This window comes from Podarcis muralis, chromosome 9 (assembly GCF_964188315.1).
Source record: "Podarcis muralis chromosome 9, rPodMur119.hap1.1, whole genome shotgun sequence".
Taxonomy (NCBI): Eukaryota; Metazoa; Chordata; class Lepidosauria; order Squamata; family Lacertidae; genus Podarcis; species Podarcis muralis.
In genome coordinates this window covers 35,092,952-35,111,341 of record NC_135663.1, presented here as the reverse complement: position 1 = coordinate 35,111,341, position 18,390 = coordinate 35,092,952, and the positions used below count along the sequence as shown (strand labels likewise).

The window sequence follows — 18,390 nt, the reverse complement described above, 5'->3', positions numbered from 1 at the left end:
GTGCTGAGTCACCCTGCCCTCAAGCCATAGTGCTGTGTGTAGCATGGCCCCTCTTCAGTTCTGCCTTTGTAACAGCTCAGATCACAGAATTGCTATTGTGCTTGGGACAAATATGCTTGAGAGAGCACAAGGATCCTGCTTCCACTGCATTCAGGAATGCTGTCTCCACTCTGACAATACTTACAAGAAGAGACTATAATTGCCAACAGCCACTGGTGTGAGAACAACAACAACAACTTAGTCTTCTCATTACTGAAGGATTGGGGGCGGCGGTTTTAATTCCAGGAAGAAAATTAATGTTAAAATCATGGGATTATAGGAGCATAGACACAACTTGCTGGAACTGACTGCGTTGCTAGGCAACATGGGGCCACCAAAGAGGCCAGCATGTGCTCTTGAATGTGAATGTACATGCTCTTTATGCAAAATGTTGAATTGGGTCCAAACAAAAATACAATTGAATTAGGTCCAAACCAAAAATAGTAAAGAATGCATACAATCTATGTTGCCATATGATAGCTGGGGGGGGGGAGTATTTGGAAAGAAACAAAAACTGCCACATTATCTTTGCTCTGTTTCCTCCCCGCTCTGTATTTTGAAAACAGGCATTTGCTTCTCATTAGGAGTCTCTTTAAATATTTGGGTGTGTGCTGACATAGTAAGTTGCTTACTAGAAATCGCTTAGGACTCCTGCCTTTGTTGAATGGGACTCATGTGAGTTGTGCAACATCCTGCTACCGTGAGGGGGAAAAGTGCTGAGTAATGCCAGAAGCAGAGCCCTCTCCTATGGCTGATGCAAACCTGGAGAATTTGCATCATCATCACTCAGCAAGAGTAACTTGGTATGACAGGAGCTTATATACAAGACCATGCGGAAGCTGAGCTGGCTTCCAGTGAAAGAACAGCACCAAGGTAGTAGCTGTGTGTGAAAGGGCAGGTGTTCCTGTAGCACTGAGATAGCAGGGAAAAGTAAAAGACACCTGAAGAATTTTATACCTGTTGGCACAGGTGGGTTGAAAGGCTACAGGCAGTGAATCTCTCTCTGTGTGTAGAAGCAATTAGCTAGACAAAGGCAGAGAGAGGAACGAAAGTGCCTGCTGGAGAGTTTTACAAAACATTCATTCTTGGAGAGTGCTGGTAGCACTGAAGCATGTTTAGGAAGCCTCCCGGACCGGTAGTCTGTAATGGCAGCTACCTGCAGGAGCAATCTAACGGCAAGTTGCCCTCCAAGTGCAAGACCAAGGCAGCCGAGGGAGACAAAGTGGTTTTGAAGAAGAAAGTAACTTTACTGAGAGGGATTTCTATTATAATTGGCACTATCATTGGAGCAGGAATCTTCATCTCTCCCAAAGGAATCCTCCAGAACACAGGCAGCGTGGGAATGTCCTTGACTGTCTGGACTTTCTGTGGCATCCTTTCACTCTTTGGTAAGTTTGTGAAAGTTTATAATTGATCCTTGGGGGGCGGCAGGTGGATTTAAAAAATCACAAAAGAGACAAAAGTTTGATACTGGAGATCAAAAGCCTGATTTGAGACCCAGAACTAACACTGCTTCGGTATTTTGGGGGTTATTTTGCCGCTTGGCAACCACTGTAAGTTCCAAAGATTGCCATGCGAAACTCGGTACAGCAGGACTTTAAGACCAAAATTGTATTTCTTACGACTCCCTGAAGGAATTGCAGAGAGAAGTCTCCTTTATCACATCATAAAGTTTGCTGTTTGTGTTGGTTTTCAGTTTAAGCTCCGAAGAACAGGTAGCAGCACACTCATAGAGGGGCTGGCAGCTGGGGGAGGTGAACCGCTTGGTCGGAAGAACACCTGCGAAATGTACACCTAGATTGACCTAGTTCCCCATTGGTTAGATTCTACTTTTGCATGAACTAAACTTCTTTTGAACTCTCTGGTGGCAGGAAGAAGGGAATAAAACAGGAGCACTCTAACTCAGTGATTCCTAATTAGCTTAGTACTGTGGACCCCCTGTTTTTCAAAAGCCAAGCCATGGACCCCCCTACTTTTGAAAAATTTGATATCTCTATGGTGTTTTTTTGTTCTGTCAAAATGCCATGGACCCCCTTGGGTCAGTTGTGCAGACTACCAATTGGGAACCACTGCTCTAGCTAATTTGATTTTTTCTTTAAAAAATATTAAATCAAAATCTCGTTTGAATGATGACTTGGAACCCCTCACTTCTAACCCTTAATCTTAAAGCCAGACACTGCTAATGTTTAGAAAAGCTATTATCTTGATAATGGCATCTGTAGTTTGAGCATGGATATTAAAATTGAAATTCTATACTTATTTACCAGGGATCTTGCTGGAGCTTACTTTGAAGTAGACATATATAGGATTGCAGAGTGAAAATATATTCTGGAGCTCTCCGTTTAAGACTAAATGGCCAATGTATATACCAGGTTTTTAAAACTTTTTTTAAAAAACGATATTCCAATTTTTAAAAAGACTTTATAACATTTATCATCTATATAGATGAAGAAATAGCCTGGTCATATCCAGAACCTCTAAATCTATCAAAGAATGGGTCCCTTGATTGCCTTAATAAATTAATCTCAAAGAAGCTGAAGTCCCGCATGACCTTAGGTATTACTATTAGCCTAGACGACTTATTTTCTGGTATTAGGAGCAGTGGGCAAATGAGAGGGGAGTAAAAAAATCTCTGCTCAAGAAGTGAAATATGTGAATTTTGCCCTGTGTCAACTTACTGTGCACTTGAAAGATCAGAGACAAGGCTTTATCCGCCCTTGCAAAACATTTTGATCAGAATCAGAACGTATAGCTGTTGGGCCAACAATAATCTACAGGGCCAGCGTAAGGGCCAACCTCAAAATAATTTCATTTTAATCAGTACAGGAGATGGATTTTGTTTCTATTTATGCTACGTTCTAATTGAGCATCAGTGTCTAGGAGTGATGTGATTGGAACAGATGAAATCAAATGCATTCTTCTTGCGTTTGTAATGCATAAATTTACATTTTTGTGCTAAATTCTCTTAAAAGTATTTGGCCAGTAAAGGTCCTTTTAGTGTTCTCTGCACAGCTTTGACAACAATTTGATAGACACTGCCTTCACACTGTTTCCTCTTCCACTCTTCTTCCTCATGGATTATGCAATAAGAGATCCAGTTACAGAATTCTTAAATAAAAAAAACAAAGCACAGGTCACAGGTAGCTGTGTAACCCTTAAATGCAATTCTTTGAAGTTAATTTTAGAGGAGAACTTTCAGATAGCACTGACTTTTCCCACAGAAAAGGAGCTTATGTTGATTGGCATATGTTAAATAATTCTACTATCTGTATATACAAAATTGGTCTGCTAACCGTTATGTAGATTGAAGTGAAAAGAAATAAAATTTGAGATGCAAGTGACTTTATCGGGTCTATTTAAATGCTCTGGTGGCCCTTAGATGTGATGCTTTAATAAATACATTTAAATGTAAAAAGAGAGAGACTGAAATGCTCAAAAGTAGCCATCAGAATATTCAGTGAAATTATGAAATAATGTTAATGCAAACCATTGATAAAAATCTCCAGTAAAAGGAAAGATGATTCCCTGTGACAATTTTACAACTGATTTATATTGATTATGGATTGCATGGGTTATGAATGGCACTCTATTCAAAAAAATAACAACACCCAAATTAATATAATACAGTGGTACCTCGGGTTACATATGCTTCAGGTTACATATGCTTCAGGTTATAGACTCCGCTAATCCAGAAATAGTACCTTGGGTTAAGAACTTCGCTTCAGCATGAGAACAAATCCTGGCAGTAGGAGGCCCCATTAGCTAAAGTGGTGCTTCAGGGTAAGAACAGTTTCAGGTTAAGAACGGACCTACGGAACAAATTAAGTACTTAACCCGAGGTACCACTGTATTGTTGACTGTATTTTGTCTCCTAATCACAAGTCTTCCCTTTTTCAAGACAATTTGAATAATGGCCAACTGTCTGCAGAGGCTCAGGGCGCTCACAATTAATTGAATGAAGTAACACAACCAACTACAGGACTTCTAGTCCTGGTTGGAAAGGGATGTTTGCACACTGAAAGTTGCTGGATTGTGATTCAAAATAAACTGAGCAATCCTAACCCCACTTATCTGGAAGTAAGCCCTGTTGAATTCAACAAAACTTACTTCAGAGTAGACTTGGTTAGGATTGTGCTGTTTAGTCATATCCAGAAAAGTCCCATTGAAATAAAAAAAAATCATAGAAGGGGAAGGGGATCCATGGATCATCTAGTTCAGCCAATGGACTTAAGTCCATGAATCTCAGTGGATCTACTCTGGGTGTGCCTTAGTTGGATGCCATCCATTGTCAGAAGTTAAGTCAATAAGTAAGTTTTTTAAAAAATAAATCTGAAGCATTTGCATGAATAGGTCTTGTGTAGTTTTCATGGGGCGTGGAGCATGAATGTAAGCAAATGCCATTGGGCTACATGTATGCTAAGAAAATGTATGAGGCTGACTATTCATTATAGATAAGCATAGCTATCTTTCAGAAATGATGCCTTAATATTAATTATAATTTTGTAGGTGCGCTCTGTTATGCTGAACTGGGCACAAGCATAAAGAAATCTGGTGGGCATTATACATACATTCTGGAAGCCTTTGGCCCTCTACCTGCTTTTGTAAGAGTGTGGGTGGAACTGCTCGTTATACGGTAAGTCAATTCTGTCTGCATTTGTTTTGTTGTCTTGTACTCCCAGTATGCTTTGGAAAGTCAAAAATCAATTAAAAATATGGTGTGCGTGGACATAGTCCAGCTGTGTTCTGTCCCTTAGTTTGTGCTTCCTGTTCTTCCTTCCCAAGATTTTCCTTTGTGACATAGTTGGACTGCTAATTGTTAATTTGTAAAAAATAAGAAACTCTAAAAAGCAATATTTTAAAAAATAAAAAAATGTTTAATTTTGTTAGCTCTAAAAAGCTGAAGCAGAACATTAATAATACCCAAACCTCATGTTGCATCATAATTTTGGTTTAAAACTGTCCAAGCCTTGTAATTTCCCCCCAATAAATCACAGTGTCTGCTGGCTTTTATGAAACTTACTTGCAGGTAGTAATCATCATTTTCCAGCAACTCCCCTGGTGCATCCATGAGACATGCACACCTGTGCTTGATTCAGATTTGGTCAGATGGGGCTATACAATATGAAAGAACCCTCCCATGTGTCTATTGCACATGGAATTGTATGCATGCAGAGTCTGGCTTTGTGGCAAATATGGCTAGGGCTAACATTTCACTATGCTTCGTGCCTCCGTTCTACTTCAATATAGTATTGACTATGTAGTATTATTTCTAAACCCTGCCTTGGAGTCTTTGGTAGAAAAGAAGCTGTAAATCAATGCCCTGCTTTCTCTTATAAAAGGGAGCCCCACTGGAATTTCCAGTGGGTTGGGCATGGCAGGTTGTGGGAACTCTGTGAGTGGGCACAGTGTTTTAGACCACAATATGCACCAAAAGTTGACAAGGAAGAGGGTGACTGATGGGTGTTCAGGAGCAAGATCTGGAGTGGTCCCAAACAAATTTAAAGCTTCACTTGTAGGTGTCTTTTAGTAAAATGTGAAAATCTATGTGAGGCTGAAATTGTGTTCTGTTGCCCCAGGGTGATCTGAGAATATTGCACTTCCTCTAACACTTTATTCCCTGCGTGAAAAAGAAGTAGAGCTGGCTAAACTGGTTTCAACCTACAAGTTCTCCCGCCCCCTAGCCCAAGAGATTCCATTTTTATAGTGGCCCATTTACAACATTGTTAACCTACAATTTACACTGCCAGTTGGCTTAGTAAATAAGCACAATGCCTTGTTATGTTATGTGAATTGCTCAGTGTTTACTATGCTGTTTAAAATAGCTCTCATATCACAACAAATACAGTTTGAGCACCTGTGGGAGCTAACAGGTTTATCTGTAGGCAGTTTAGCTTGTGGATGTAGTTACTCTAATTCTGCATCTGACGAGCTTGTGTTACTAAAGATAATCCATACAAGTGAAACAAATATGCGTTCTCATTTCCTCTCCCTCTCCCGCCCCATGTCCCATGTATTTACGTAGCTTATTTTAGTTGTTCTTATTGCTTCATACGCCTACGTAACAAGCTGTAGCAATAAAGGATTTGGTTAACAACAATTGTGCTCAGTCACTCTGAATGGGATATATATTTGAGGTGCGTCACTCTCCTGGGAACACACTGAATTGATTAGCAAGTGTTAATCCACACCCAACACAAAACAAATAAAGGCAAGATCCTTTCAAGCCACGATATGGCATGCATCCTGGGATACATGCTTGTCCAGATCTGCAGTTATCAAGAGTGCCTCCCCTGCCAAAATAATGCTTTAAGTCTCTGCTATAAATTGATTGGCATTGTGTCAATAAATTTGGCATCTATTTATTTTTTTAAAGGATGAGTCAAGTACTTTAGCATAGTATGCAATGTATATAAGAGAGCCCCAATCCTGGCTTTGCTTTCATAAAGAAAAGCAGTTTCGTGAGCCTGGAATTTGGAGCAAAGAAGTGGGCAGGGATTGAGGTGCTTAACTCTTTCTCTGCTTCTACATTCAAAATAGCCTTAATGGGGAATCATTTTCAGCCTGAATGCAACTCTCCAGGTGTCATTTTGACCCTGAGGACCCTGCCCAGCAGAGCCGTCTTTCCCATTGGTGTTAGTGGTTCGTTGCGCCAGGGCGCGGGCCTCTCAGGGGTGTCCTAGCGTGCATGCCCACCAGCTGCACCCCACCAACTATATGGCTGGCGGACGAGCAGCTTCCTTCCCAAGCCTCCGCAGGAGGAGAGCGATGTGATGCCCGCAGAAGCTGTGCGCAGCTTCCCTCCCAAGCCTCTGCATCTGCTAAAGGCGGCCCTGCTCCCGGCCGTTGTTCTCCTCCTGCTTCTTAGCGAAAGGCAGCACACAGTCTTCCTGGGCGCCCCGATGCCAGAGAGCATGTCCGCCAGCATGTTTTCCTGCTTGATCGCTGCCACCACACTAGGGATCGGGGTGTTGGGGGAGGCAGAGGACATTTTCCACCACCCCCTCCCTTGTTTTGGAGTTGCCGGGGGGGGGGGCACTGGAGGGATCTTTGCACCATGGCACCAGATATGCTTAAGACAGCCCCACTGCCCAGTTCCCTTATTGGACGATAAGGCCACCAGTGGCTACTAGCCACAATGCCTATCCCCTGCCTTCAAGGTCCTGGGAGCCATGCATGTGCATGAGCCCTGCTTGAAGGTTTCCCATGAGCATCTGAGTGTCCACTGTGACAACACGATGCTGGACTAGATGGGCCATTGACTTGATTCTCCTGTTCTTCATATAGTTCTTGAGTACCTTTGCCTGGCTGGAATTTGTCCTTGGACTGTAATATTACCTCTCACTTGCCTGTCTCAGCTTCCACCTAGCCAAATCAGTTTGCAAAGACACTTCTAGCTATGGTTTCTAGTTTCTCAAGACACTCAGCACACTTCCTCCACCGAATGTAGCTGGGTTAGTCAATATGCCGCCCTACAGATGTTGACTACAACTGCTATCTTGACCATTGGCTAGGGATGTTGACTAGGGATTTTGGGAGCTGGATTCCACAACATCTGTTCTTGCTTTGTTTAAGAAAAGGGTCTAAACCAGAATTGGTTTAGAGCAGGAACCAATTCTAACATCACACCAAGCCACGGTTATGAAACACCATTCCCTATAGTGTTGGCATATGTTCTATGAATTTGAATTCTATGTATTTGAATTCCAGCAATTGTTTATAGCAATCAGTTTCCTCTGCTTGTAGATTTTTGTGCAAAGTAAGTTTCTTTAGGGATAGTTCCTCATTTTAATAAGGCCTGGTGACTGTGACCGTCACAAAATGTAGAAATGATGCTTATGAAAACCTCAAGATTATGAGCCAAGAAAAAGTCCCAAAAGCACAGGAATCGCAGCTACCAAGAGCACAAAAGGGAGAACAAAAGAACTTGTTCCTGTTTAAATGAATTTCATATATATATATATAAAATCATTTTTAAAAAGAGTGCAAAAAACGTTTTTCTGCTTGGCAGAATGGTAGTCGCAATAGTTGTGTGAGTTATATTTTCTGATGTTACAGTGTTCACGTGACTAGACTGTTCACACAAGCAATTCATAATTGCAAATGTTATCCAGCCTTCATAGGATGAATACCTTAATGACAATGTCCTAAAACTCTGGAAGTAGGGATGGGCAAATCTATTAATTTCTGTTTTTCTCAGCTTCACATATTTTAAATGTTGTTCAGTTCTCTACATTTCCACATCAGTTTGCATTCATGAAAATTCACCAGCAATTTGGCATGTGTAATATATTTGACACAGCCTGACATGTCATGTAGGCATGTATACTGTAAATAATCTCCATATCTACCTGTAAACTGACCAACCTTTCCCCCCTTTCTTTCTCTATTGCAGCCCTGCTGCCACAGCAGTGATTTCCCTGGCATTTGGACGTTACATGTTGGAACCATTTTTTACCCAGTGTGAAATCCCAGACCTTGCTATTAAACTGATTACAGCTATGGGAATCAGTAAGTATCAGTTTTTAGGAGAAATGGGCTGAAGCAGGTGAAAGGCAGAAGAAAGCAAGAATAAATTCTGCACTCAATTAATACAACTCATACGAGACAAATTAAAAATGTGAATTTGTAACTGAATTGTTTTAATAGTCTTAAAACAGACTGTTCTCAGAGATACTTCATGATGACCAAGGGGTTTTATTTGAGAGTGGGAGACAATATGAAATCAAACACTCTTGCTAGGAGTTTGAGTTGCAGTGGCTGGGTAAGGCTTTTCTTCTGAGGTATGGTAAAGGGTGAAAAATAACCCAGCAGGGTAGGTAAGGTAAGGTACAAATGCAGAAAGCAGCAGCTGGCTGATATCTTTAATTCAGACTAGAGAACTGACCAGATATGGCAATGATACTTATTAGATAGGTGAAATCTGTAACTGGAATTACTGAATCTGTCAGACTCAGAGCTTTCATCCCTAAATCTCCTAAGACAGCTTCTTGCTGAAATAGAATAGCTCTGTCTTTCTGGCCCACTGTCATGATGGTGCAGGCAACAGGGAAATGATGTCTACTCTTTATGATCCAAGATGTGGAACACTTGGCACATGACACCTGGATTGTTTTAGATTTCTTGGAAAAACAAAACACGTTAGTGGTTGGCAAACATTAGCTCAGCTGCAGAGTCTGAAATTTTGTGGCTTGTTTAGCACTGCAGAGTTTATGGCCTACTATTGTAGACTGGGAGGAACCAGCTATCTAACTAGTTGAGATGGATTGGTCTGTCCAGACTGATGAAGACTCATTGAGAAAAGCTAGGCCTATGCTGGGCAGTACTTGCTTACACACTTTCAAGGGCCAGTCACACAAACTTGTGATATTTTTCACTCTCACACTTAACCTTCCCGTTTAGTGTAAAGTGAAATGAGTAGGTCACCTTGTAGTCACAGGTGCATCTGGGGGACACAGTATTCCAGGCCCCATGGTGGTGAAGTTTCCTTTGTCAGTAGAGTATTAAACTTCTGATTATGAGCCTAGTCAGTGTTCAGTATTTGGAGGTCAGCAGTGCAAATTATGGGCTATGGATACTAAGTCCTGTCTGTGACCTTTGATATTATTGAATATCAGTTGTTTCTTGACCAATGTGGCAGCTGACAGGTGCTTCAATATTTGCTCCAGTTTTTACACATTTATCTTCTTCCCAAGCCCCAGCAATTATGCAGAGACTTGATATAGGGGTGAGACTGAATATGAAAAAGGTGACTGTAACTGAATCCAGTAAGGACTGAAATATTAATGTATTCAGGTTATGAAGAGAGCATGGCTACTTGGCATAAAGATGATTTTGGTCTTTTTACAGAGGCCACTACGCAACATAGATTCCACATGTGCTCTAAAGCAGTGTTTACCAACCTTGGGTCTCCAGCTGTTTTTAGATTACAATTCCCATCATCCCTGACCACTGGTCCTTCTAGCTAGGGATGATGGGAGTAGTAGTCAAAAAACAGCTGGAGACCTAAGGCTGGCCAACACTGCTTTAAAGTCAACCTCTGGCCATCCTCTGTTGAGCACAATTAAATCTTCTTGGGTTTGACAGAAATCCCCTTGTTCCACATATCCCTTTGCCACAAGACTGCAATATTGCATTGACTTAATATAATGGCAGGACGCGGGTGGTGCTGTGGGTATAACCTCAGCGCCTAGGACTTGCTGATCGCATGGTCGGTGGTTCGATTCCCCGCGGCGGGGTGCGCTCCCGTCGTTCGGTCCCAGCGCCTGCCAACCTAGCAGTTTGAAAGCAACCCCGGGTGCAAGTAGATAAATAGGGACCGCTTACCAGCGGGAAGGTAAACGGTGTTCCGTCTGCTGCGCTGGCTCGCCAGATGCAGCTTGTCACGCTGGCCACGTGACCCGGAAGTGTCTGCGGACAGCGCTGGCTCCCGGCCTATAGAGTGAGATGAGTGCACAACCCTAGAGTCTGTCAAGACTGACGGGCAGGGGTACCTTTACCTTTAATATAATGGCAACTGGACCCAAGATTGGATGAACTAGGGCCACATTTTATTAACAACATCTGTAGGAGAAATGAAAAGAACTGGAAGCTATACTTTGAACAGATCCATTAAAATCAATGGAACTTAAGTTAGGGCTTGATATATGTTCCATTGATGTCAATTGACCTACACTAAGTGTGAATAAATCTGGATCCCTAGATTACATCTTTTGGAAATTATATAATTACGTCCTGTGCAAGCGACATTGCCTAACAAGTGAGCAAAAGGGCAAATCTTCAATTTCTGTTTTCCAGCTGCTGCACATATAGTTTATCTATCTATTACAGAACTCTTTGTACTAAGAATATGCCGAAATAGTAAGCTGGGCCCTTATATTAACAGATATTACAAACAGGCAGCCAGACCCCACATTAGAAAGGAAATTAAAGGCATCAAGAAGGAGTGAAGTCATGCAAGACAATTCTGGTTACACAAGGAAATGCACTCATTTTGCATTTTCCTCAGTTGGATTGTCCTTGAACTTCCAGGTCCCAAAGTTATTTGTGAGTGTGCTTTTCCACCAACCCAAAACGTGGAGAGAGAATCAATACCTGACCACCTTATTCCTCTCTTAATTATGTTAAAACCTAAAGGCTCTATCTAAGTAATTGAATTAAAGTTATGAGCTTTAGAGGTTAATGTGGAAAATATTTCATGGAAAGATAATAGTAAAACAGATGTTTGATCCTGCATTTGCCCCTGGGACAGCGTTGGTGGCTGGATGCAGGAAAGGGTTCCATTGTAAACATTTGTCTTTAATTTGACCACAATGTGTGTATAATTTGGAATGGGATTTCATCATGATTAATTTAATGGGGCAATCTTTGAGATAAACCAGGATTACCGTATGTGCCTTAATTAAAAAGAAAGAATCAGTATGGCAGAAAGGTGGAGTCCTCCTAAAATAATGTCACCTGAGGAGGGAGATAGGAGTTAACAGCAAGTGGTTGGCATGGAGACCAAATGAGAGCCTGGGAGTGAGCTGGAGGAGTTGCTGCTTCAGAATGGAGTCTCTTTTAGGAAGCACTTTGAGAACAAGGCAGGCCGCTGTCAGGAGAGACACTGAAAGATGTGCATGAAGAAGCAATTATAGTAAGGTGAACTGGAATGACTCCAGGATGAGGCATGCTAAACCCTGCAGGGCAAGCCTATTTGCCCTTGGAGAATAAAATACTGATCACCAAATACAGTAGAATGTCAGCCCTGCTTTGAGCACACAGGCAAGAAGAAGCACTATCTGGGTCCCTTGAGGTAACAGCACTGTTACCTCTAATGAACTGGGGAGGTGAATTTGCTATGGATCACTTGCTGAGCTAAGATAATGGTTTGAGAATTAGAATAAACAGGAGACCCACTAAGATAAACCAGGGATTTCCAAGCTGCTGCTCGCCAGATGTTGTCGGACTACAATTCCCATAAGCCTCAGCTCTTGTGGCCAATAGTCAAGGTTGATGGGAGTTGTAGTTCAGATTTGTCATCACATGAATTACTGTGACTAGACTGTCCTTATCCAGAGGCAGTTGCAATTGGTGCATGATCTTTCATTGGTGAATATGCCACAGAAGCAGCTTGGGATGGATCAGTCAGACTCTACCCTTCCCCCACAACAAGACATCAATCCTGATCCTTTAGGATAAGTCAGATTCTGTCTAGAATAGTCTGAATACCACCTCCATAGTCAGACAAACTTCCACAAGCAGTACTTCTGTTTGGATGCCTGATGAATTCAATTTTTGTAAATTCCAATTTGTGCTGTTCTGTCCTGATCTTCACTTCCTTGACCCATGTGCAGATCAGTACATATTCCCCCCCCCCCCCAAATTTTGCAGTTCTGTGAATCATGCAGTACAGTTTTTGGCTCACAAAAATATCAAAATGTGTTTAATTTTTTTTATTTGTATATTTGTGATAGAAAATGTTATTATAATAGATTAAAATCACTATATTTATAAATGTTAAGTAGCTCTATTTTTTTTGGTAGTGCCCCATACCTATCTTTAAATACAAAACTGACACATATGAGATTCCATATCCATTCCATACTTTTCATACTTCCATAAACACATTCTATGTAATTCTTTGTACCCCTGTCTTGTTTTTTTAGTTTAACACGCACACCCACACTCCACATTAAACTTAGGAAGATTGTGCAAACTTTGCAGGTGGATGAACACACCGATGTAGTTATAAAAGCAAACCCCATGTGCTGTAATATTAAATGACACCTTTGCCCTCTTTTTATGACTAACTACAAAGCCACAACAGAGCAGCCACAAAACAGGCTGGCAGCCTCACAACCAGTTTGAACATGGCAGAACTTACAATAAAGCCTTGCTATAAATACTGATAAACTGTTCTCAAACAGATGCTGGCTTTTTCATTGCAATAAGCATGACTCACTTAAGAAGAGTGATTTATGATTCATTCCTTGGACTGCTCAGAAAGGAGGCCACAAGATGCTGTGTGAACTTTTGTCATCCACATAACTCAGGTTCTTGCTGGCTATTAACTAACGGAAAATCAAGCACATATTTCTGCAAGGCAGGTCGCTGTATTGAAATGTTGCTACTAAGTGCTCATAGGAGCAAAGATGCTTGGATTACTCATTCATCCCTGAGTTGTATAACTGTGTTCAAGGCAGAGAAGCTGAACTCTTTTTATTCTGATCTTTCCTTTAAAAGACCAAGTCGGTGTTTAAAGTCCTTTCATACACTTCACCATGGCTTCTTGTCAGCCTATATATCATTGTGCAATTAGCCTGAAAGAACTGTGTTGCTAACAGATATTACAGTTTAATGTCTTTTCCCCTCAGCATATTACTGAGTCGCTGCTTCTCTCCCACCAAATCATCATTGGATTCCCACACCTCTTTCAGGGATCATCTATATTTTTGTAAACACACCCCCCCCCCGCTTTCCCCCAGGAAAACCCACTGCTTACTATTGAATCGGAGCAAACATTCATTGGTTTTTCTCCAGATTGACGTTTGCTCCGATTTCATGCTAAAGAGAAGGGTTTATAGGGGAAAGCCATTGGACAAGCTGCAAACCACTTGGACCCAAGGTTTCTTGACTCGGGACAAGTGTGGACAGGCCCTTAGTTTGTGGCATTGTAACCAAGGATGTATTCAGTTGTGAATCTAAAGAATAGTTCAACATAACAAACACAAGGTTAAATTAATCCTGAGGTTGTGGACTCTGTTGTTTCATGTTGAGGAAGCTGGTGGCCAAGTTGTGTAAAGAAACACCACATGCTGTACACCTATAAAAAATTCCTGTACGTGTGACGATAATTGTGAATCAATATTCTGGCAATATGAAGCATTACACTAGTTCAGTATTTTTAGTATGCAAGTTCACAGCCTCCATCTTGGATAGTCTGGATTTATAGATCTAACCAGGGCAGATACACAAGGCTTCTGTTGTGTCTGCTAATCTCCATGACTCTGCATGAATCTGTCTGCGCAGTAAATGTGATGGTGGTTTTCCAGTTAACCCAGCCTTCCAGTTAATCCTGAATGAGTAGCTGGACAGAAGAAAATAAACAATATTTTCTTTCTTTGGCTACTGATTGACCATTAATTGCCCTTTTCTTTAAACATAAGGATTAAGTCATTTAATTATATGCACATTTGTAACAACCAAACAATCACTTCTCTGGGCCCAGTGCAAACTTCTAAACATGTTATTCTCCCCCTGTAATCCTTTTTCTGTTTTGGAAAAATTGGAGATTGGCCGATGTCTTTTAAAGATTTTGTTGCTGTTGTTTCTTTGGTTTAAGCTCCTTAATCAGACTGCCTACTTTATATTTATAGCTGGTCATGGCAGCATTGCAATGTATATAATATATTTATATTTATACATGAAGAACAGATTCCTCTAGGCCCCTTCACACATTACTCTAGTTCAGCTGGAGGCCCAAGGTTGGGAAACACTGGCCTAGAGTGACCAATCAGGGGGGGAAGAATTCAGGGAGGGAGGGTAGATATCAGCATGGTCACTGCTAGGATGCTGGGGCCCTGGGAGCTGCCCAAGATTTCCAGGTGCAGATGTAGGGCAAGCAGGAATGAGCAGTGGCATCTGGCTAGCCACAAGAGAGCAAGAAAACACATTGAGCATGGACATCTGCATTGGGAAAGTCTATGCAAGCAGCCTGTCCTTGCTCAGTGCATGAATGGCAGGGCTGAGGAAACCATGCAATGTAGGAATAGGGCAAGTGGTGCAGTCCACCTTGTATTCAACTAGCCAAACTTGGCCCTCCAGCTATTTTTGGACTACAACTCCCATCATCCCTAGCTAACAGGACCAGTGGTCAGGGGTGATGGGAATTGTAGTCCCAAAACATCTGGAGGCCCAAGGTTGGGAAACACTGCTCTAGGCATCTAGCTGCCCTTTTAATTTCCCCAAATACCCTCAGCCTAGCATCACTTTGGAAGACTGTGAGAAAGTAAAAATGTAGCTACTGTGCAACCAGGTATCCTCATTATGGCAGAGGAGGAGTGTAATTACTAGGGATGTTAGAGAATTCTGACAGAAATGGGGGCAGAAATCGCCACTGTTTGCAGACAACCTTTCAGCTCAGTCATCATATATGAGATCCCTGACGTCATATATAATAGCATCAGGCATAGGGCAGGTTGCTTGACAAAATGTCCTGGTGGGTGAAATCAGTGTGTTTTAGGTTTAAAAAAATTATATATTTTTTTTAAAAAAATGTTTTAGATGCCTTGAGTCCTGGTCTGTGAAGTGGTAATTATTATTATTATTATTATTATTATTATTATTATTATTATTAATAACAACTACAAGTAATTGCATCACCATGCAAATAGGGTAGGGAGAAGTGCGTGTGTCTCAGACATGTGAAGGCACTTGAGGTCACCTGCTTGCTAAAGCTAAGCATGTCTGGACCTGGTCAGTACCTGGATGGGAGACGACCTGGTAACCACAGGGAATTCTGCCTTAGGTTCTAGAGGGAAAAAAGGCAGGATACAGATGCAAGAAAACAAACAAATTAATTCATCAGATGGAAACATTTTTTTTTAAGTCATTCCCTCTGCCCAAGAAACTCTGCGGAATTCTTTCCAGATTTCCCAGTGTTCTTTGGAAAATGTCATTACAGTTGAACTGATACAAAACTGATGTAACTTAGTAGGTAATAGTCTTTTGCTCATGTACTTATTCATAATTAACAATATGGAAGTAATTCAGGCTCCCCATGAGAGCTGAAAGGTTCCTTATAACCACCTTGCTGAATGCACATTCCCCAAGGCATCTCTCTAGAGGAAACCACACAGAACCTTTAGGAGAAGAAATGAATGTGAACATTGAGCCCAAAGGGCAATGTTTTGCAGGGCCCATAATTGCGAGGATTTGGCACTCTGATTGTTTTATTCCATTGTTCAATGTTTTCAATGCCATACAAATCTGCAGTTAAATCAAACCAAAGATTACAACTGAAATGGGAAAGTGACATTAATTTTCAGTTTAAAGGCTGAGTTATACCAGTTCATCAATTATCAACACTGAATGGTTCTGCCAGGAAGGAAGAGACTTTAATATCTGCTGTTGAAAGCTTGCAAAGAGATTTATGGCTGGTAGAACGGCAGTGGTGGTGGGGGGAAAGGAGTGCTTTAGCAAAGGCATGTTGAGGAGAGTGGGATGATGAAAAAAAGTGTGTGGCAAGAAGACTAATGAAGGAAACGTTTATAAGGGTAACTCCACTTCTTCTGCAAATGCCTAGAATGCATGCTGGGGAAAGCTTTCCCTTGATGAAGCTTACGGTGCTTTTGGAGGGATGAGTAGCACTTTCTTTTAACTATTTTCTCTTCTTTTCCCCCTTCCAGCAATTGTAATGGTCCTGAATAGCATGAGTGTCAGCTGGAGTGCCCGCATCCAGATTTTCCTAACCTTTTGCAAGCTCGTAGCAATTTTGATAATTATAGTCCCTGGAGTTATGCAGCTAATTAAAGGTATGAAGTGAAAAGTAAATGCTATTTTAAGTGCTTTTATCTCCCCCTTCCCACCCTTGTCCCTACCCATATAGTGCTGAGGCCAGCAAAATCTCTTAATTAGTCTCTGCTTGTTCAACTTAAGCTCCATACTGTCATGTAAATAACTGGAAGTGGAACTATGCTGAGAAGAACTTATATTTACAGCAGCATGCTGATGAGAGCGTATTGAGGCTGGATCCATAATGTTTTAAATGAAGGGCCAATGAGTTGCTCCTCTCAAGAAAAAAATTATTAGGAGGGTAAATGCATTGGAACGGAACTTCCGATAGGACATTCAAACAACGATTTTATACTGTATTCCATTTAGCTCTGTGTGTGTATGCGCGCACGCACACACACATGCACACACACACACACACACACACACACACACACATACACACACACTTAGAAGACAATACATAATCGGTGAGCAAAATTCTTCCACAATGCTCTTCATTCATCAAATTCCATTGCAAAAAGGGGAGGGGTTGTGGGCGGGATCCGATGCCTGCCTCATGCAGGGGGCATTAGCCTCCTGCCACCCACTCACCTGGCTGGCGCACCACGCCCACGGGTAAGCGCCCAACCAGGCGGCTTGGAGGGGGCGCACGCACCATTGAATGCTCCTTGCTGTATAATTTAGAACAGGGCTGAAGGGGACTTCAAACCCATGGGGCAAATTCAGCCCTTGAGGTCTTCCTCAAATGCTTCTACCTCTCTGGACTGTGTTTCTTGAACTGCCATCATTCCTGTTGTTTGCCTGAATAGAGAGATGTGTCTGTGTAAACCTCTGACTTTTAAAAGGTTTTAAATACATCTTCTTGTGCAATCCAAACCCAGACAAATGGTGATTAGTGGCCTATGGATAGATGAAACAAGCCAAGTTCAAACAATAGCTTTTAAATCTGACTTGTTTCAACTAACTGCACAACAGGCTAAACTGTGGTTAATCTAAAAGAAGGGTAGAAGTTTCCACTTTCCTTCATTTGACCATGAGAAAGGAGGAAAGGAGGAGGATTGTGTGAACCAAGGCACATGTAGAGTTATTTTCATAATGCTAAACTGTGGTTATGAGTTACATCCAAACACAGCCAAACTCTTGATTTAAAATTTTCCAGCTTCTTCCTTCAGGTTTATATTCCCACTGATTGGCTTTCACTTTCAAAACTTTTCTCAGCTTATTCCTCTATGCTGTTTAAACAGATGGCTAATTCTTTTAATTAAGGGTTACTTTGAATCTAATAAGATAATCAATGTGCCAGCTGTTTTTAATACCACATGTTTATGGATATAATGTGAATAACTGTTATTGTATTGGAACAAACTGCAGTTTCCTGTTACATCCAAATGCAAGAACCATGGTTTGTATAGGCTGCAGTAAATTAACAAACCATGATTTGAAACTATGTTATGACAAACTTCTCACAATTTTCCATATTTGGACATCATTGAAAACTGCAGTTTGTTCCAAAATGTAAATGGAAGTTTCATATTTGCCTACTTTGCGTATGAAGGAGGAAAAGGGAAGCTGAAAAGCCCCAGGAGCTGCTACTCCCTGTGGTGAACCACTGAACTTCACATGACAGCCTTCTTAGTGAAGAGCCTGCCAAACTGACCCCACCCGCACAGGCTCACCACTGGATCTTTCTAGAATGAAGGGACTGTCAATATATTCCTTTCCTAGCTGAGCCTTGATTGAGCAATAGGCCTCCCTCAGTTCTACTGTAGATTAATAGTAGGGAGAACAAATTAACTGTGCTGGACAAAAATTGCTAAAATATTACAGGATGTGTTCTCAGTGTCCAAATAATGCCCG

General features: G+C 41.4%; 1 protein-coding gene across 1 annotated transcript in view; it reads left to right on the top strand.

Moving 5' to 3' along the window:
- Positions 1-872: 872 nt before the first annotated feature.
- SLC7A11 (solute carrier family 7 member 11) overlaps positions 873-18,390 on the top strand; it is a 56,486-nt gene continuing 38,968 nt past the window's right edge. The window contains exons 1-4 of the mRNA XM_028744809.2: positions 873-1,427; positions 4,546-4,672; positions 8,432-8,547; positions 16,425-16,550. Of these exons, the coding sequence (XP_028600642.2) occupies positions 1,151-1,427; positions 4,546-4,672; positions 8,432-8,547; positions 16,425-16,550 (646 nt within the window). The 5' untranslated portion in view covers positions 873-1,150. The remainder of the gene's footprint in view (positions 1,428-4,545; positions 4,673-8,431; positions 8,548-16,424; positions 16,551-18,390) is intronic.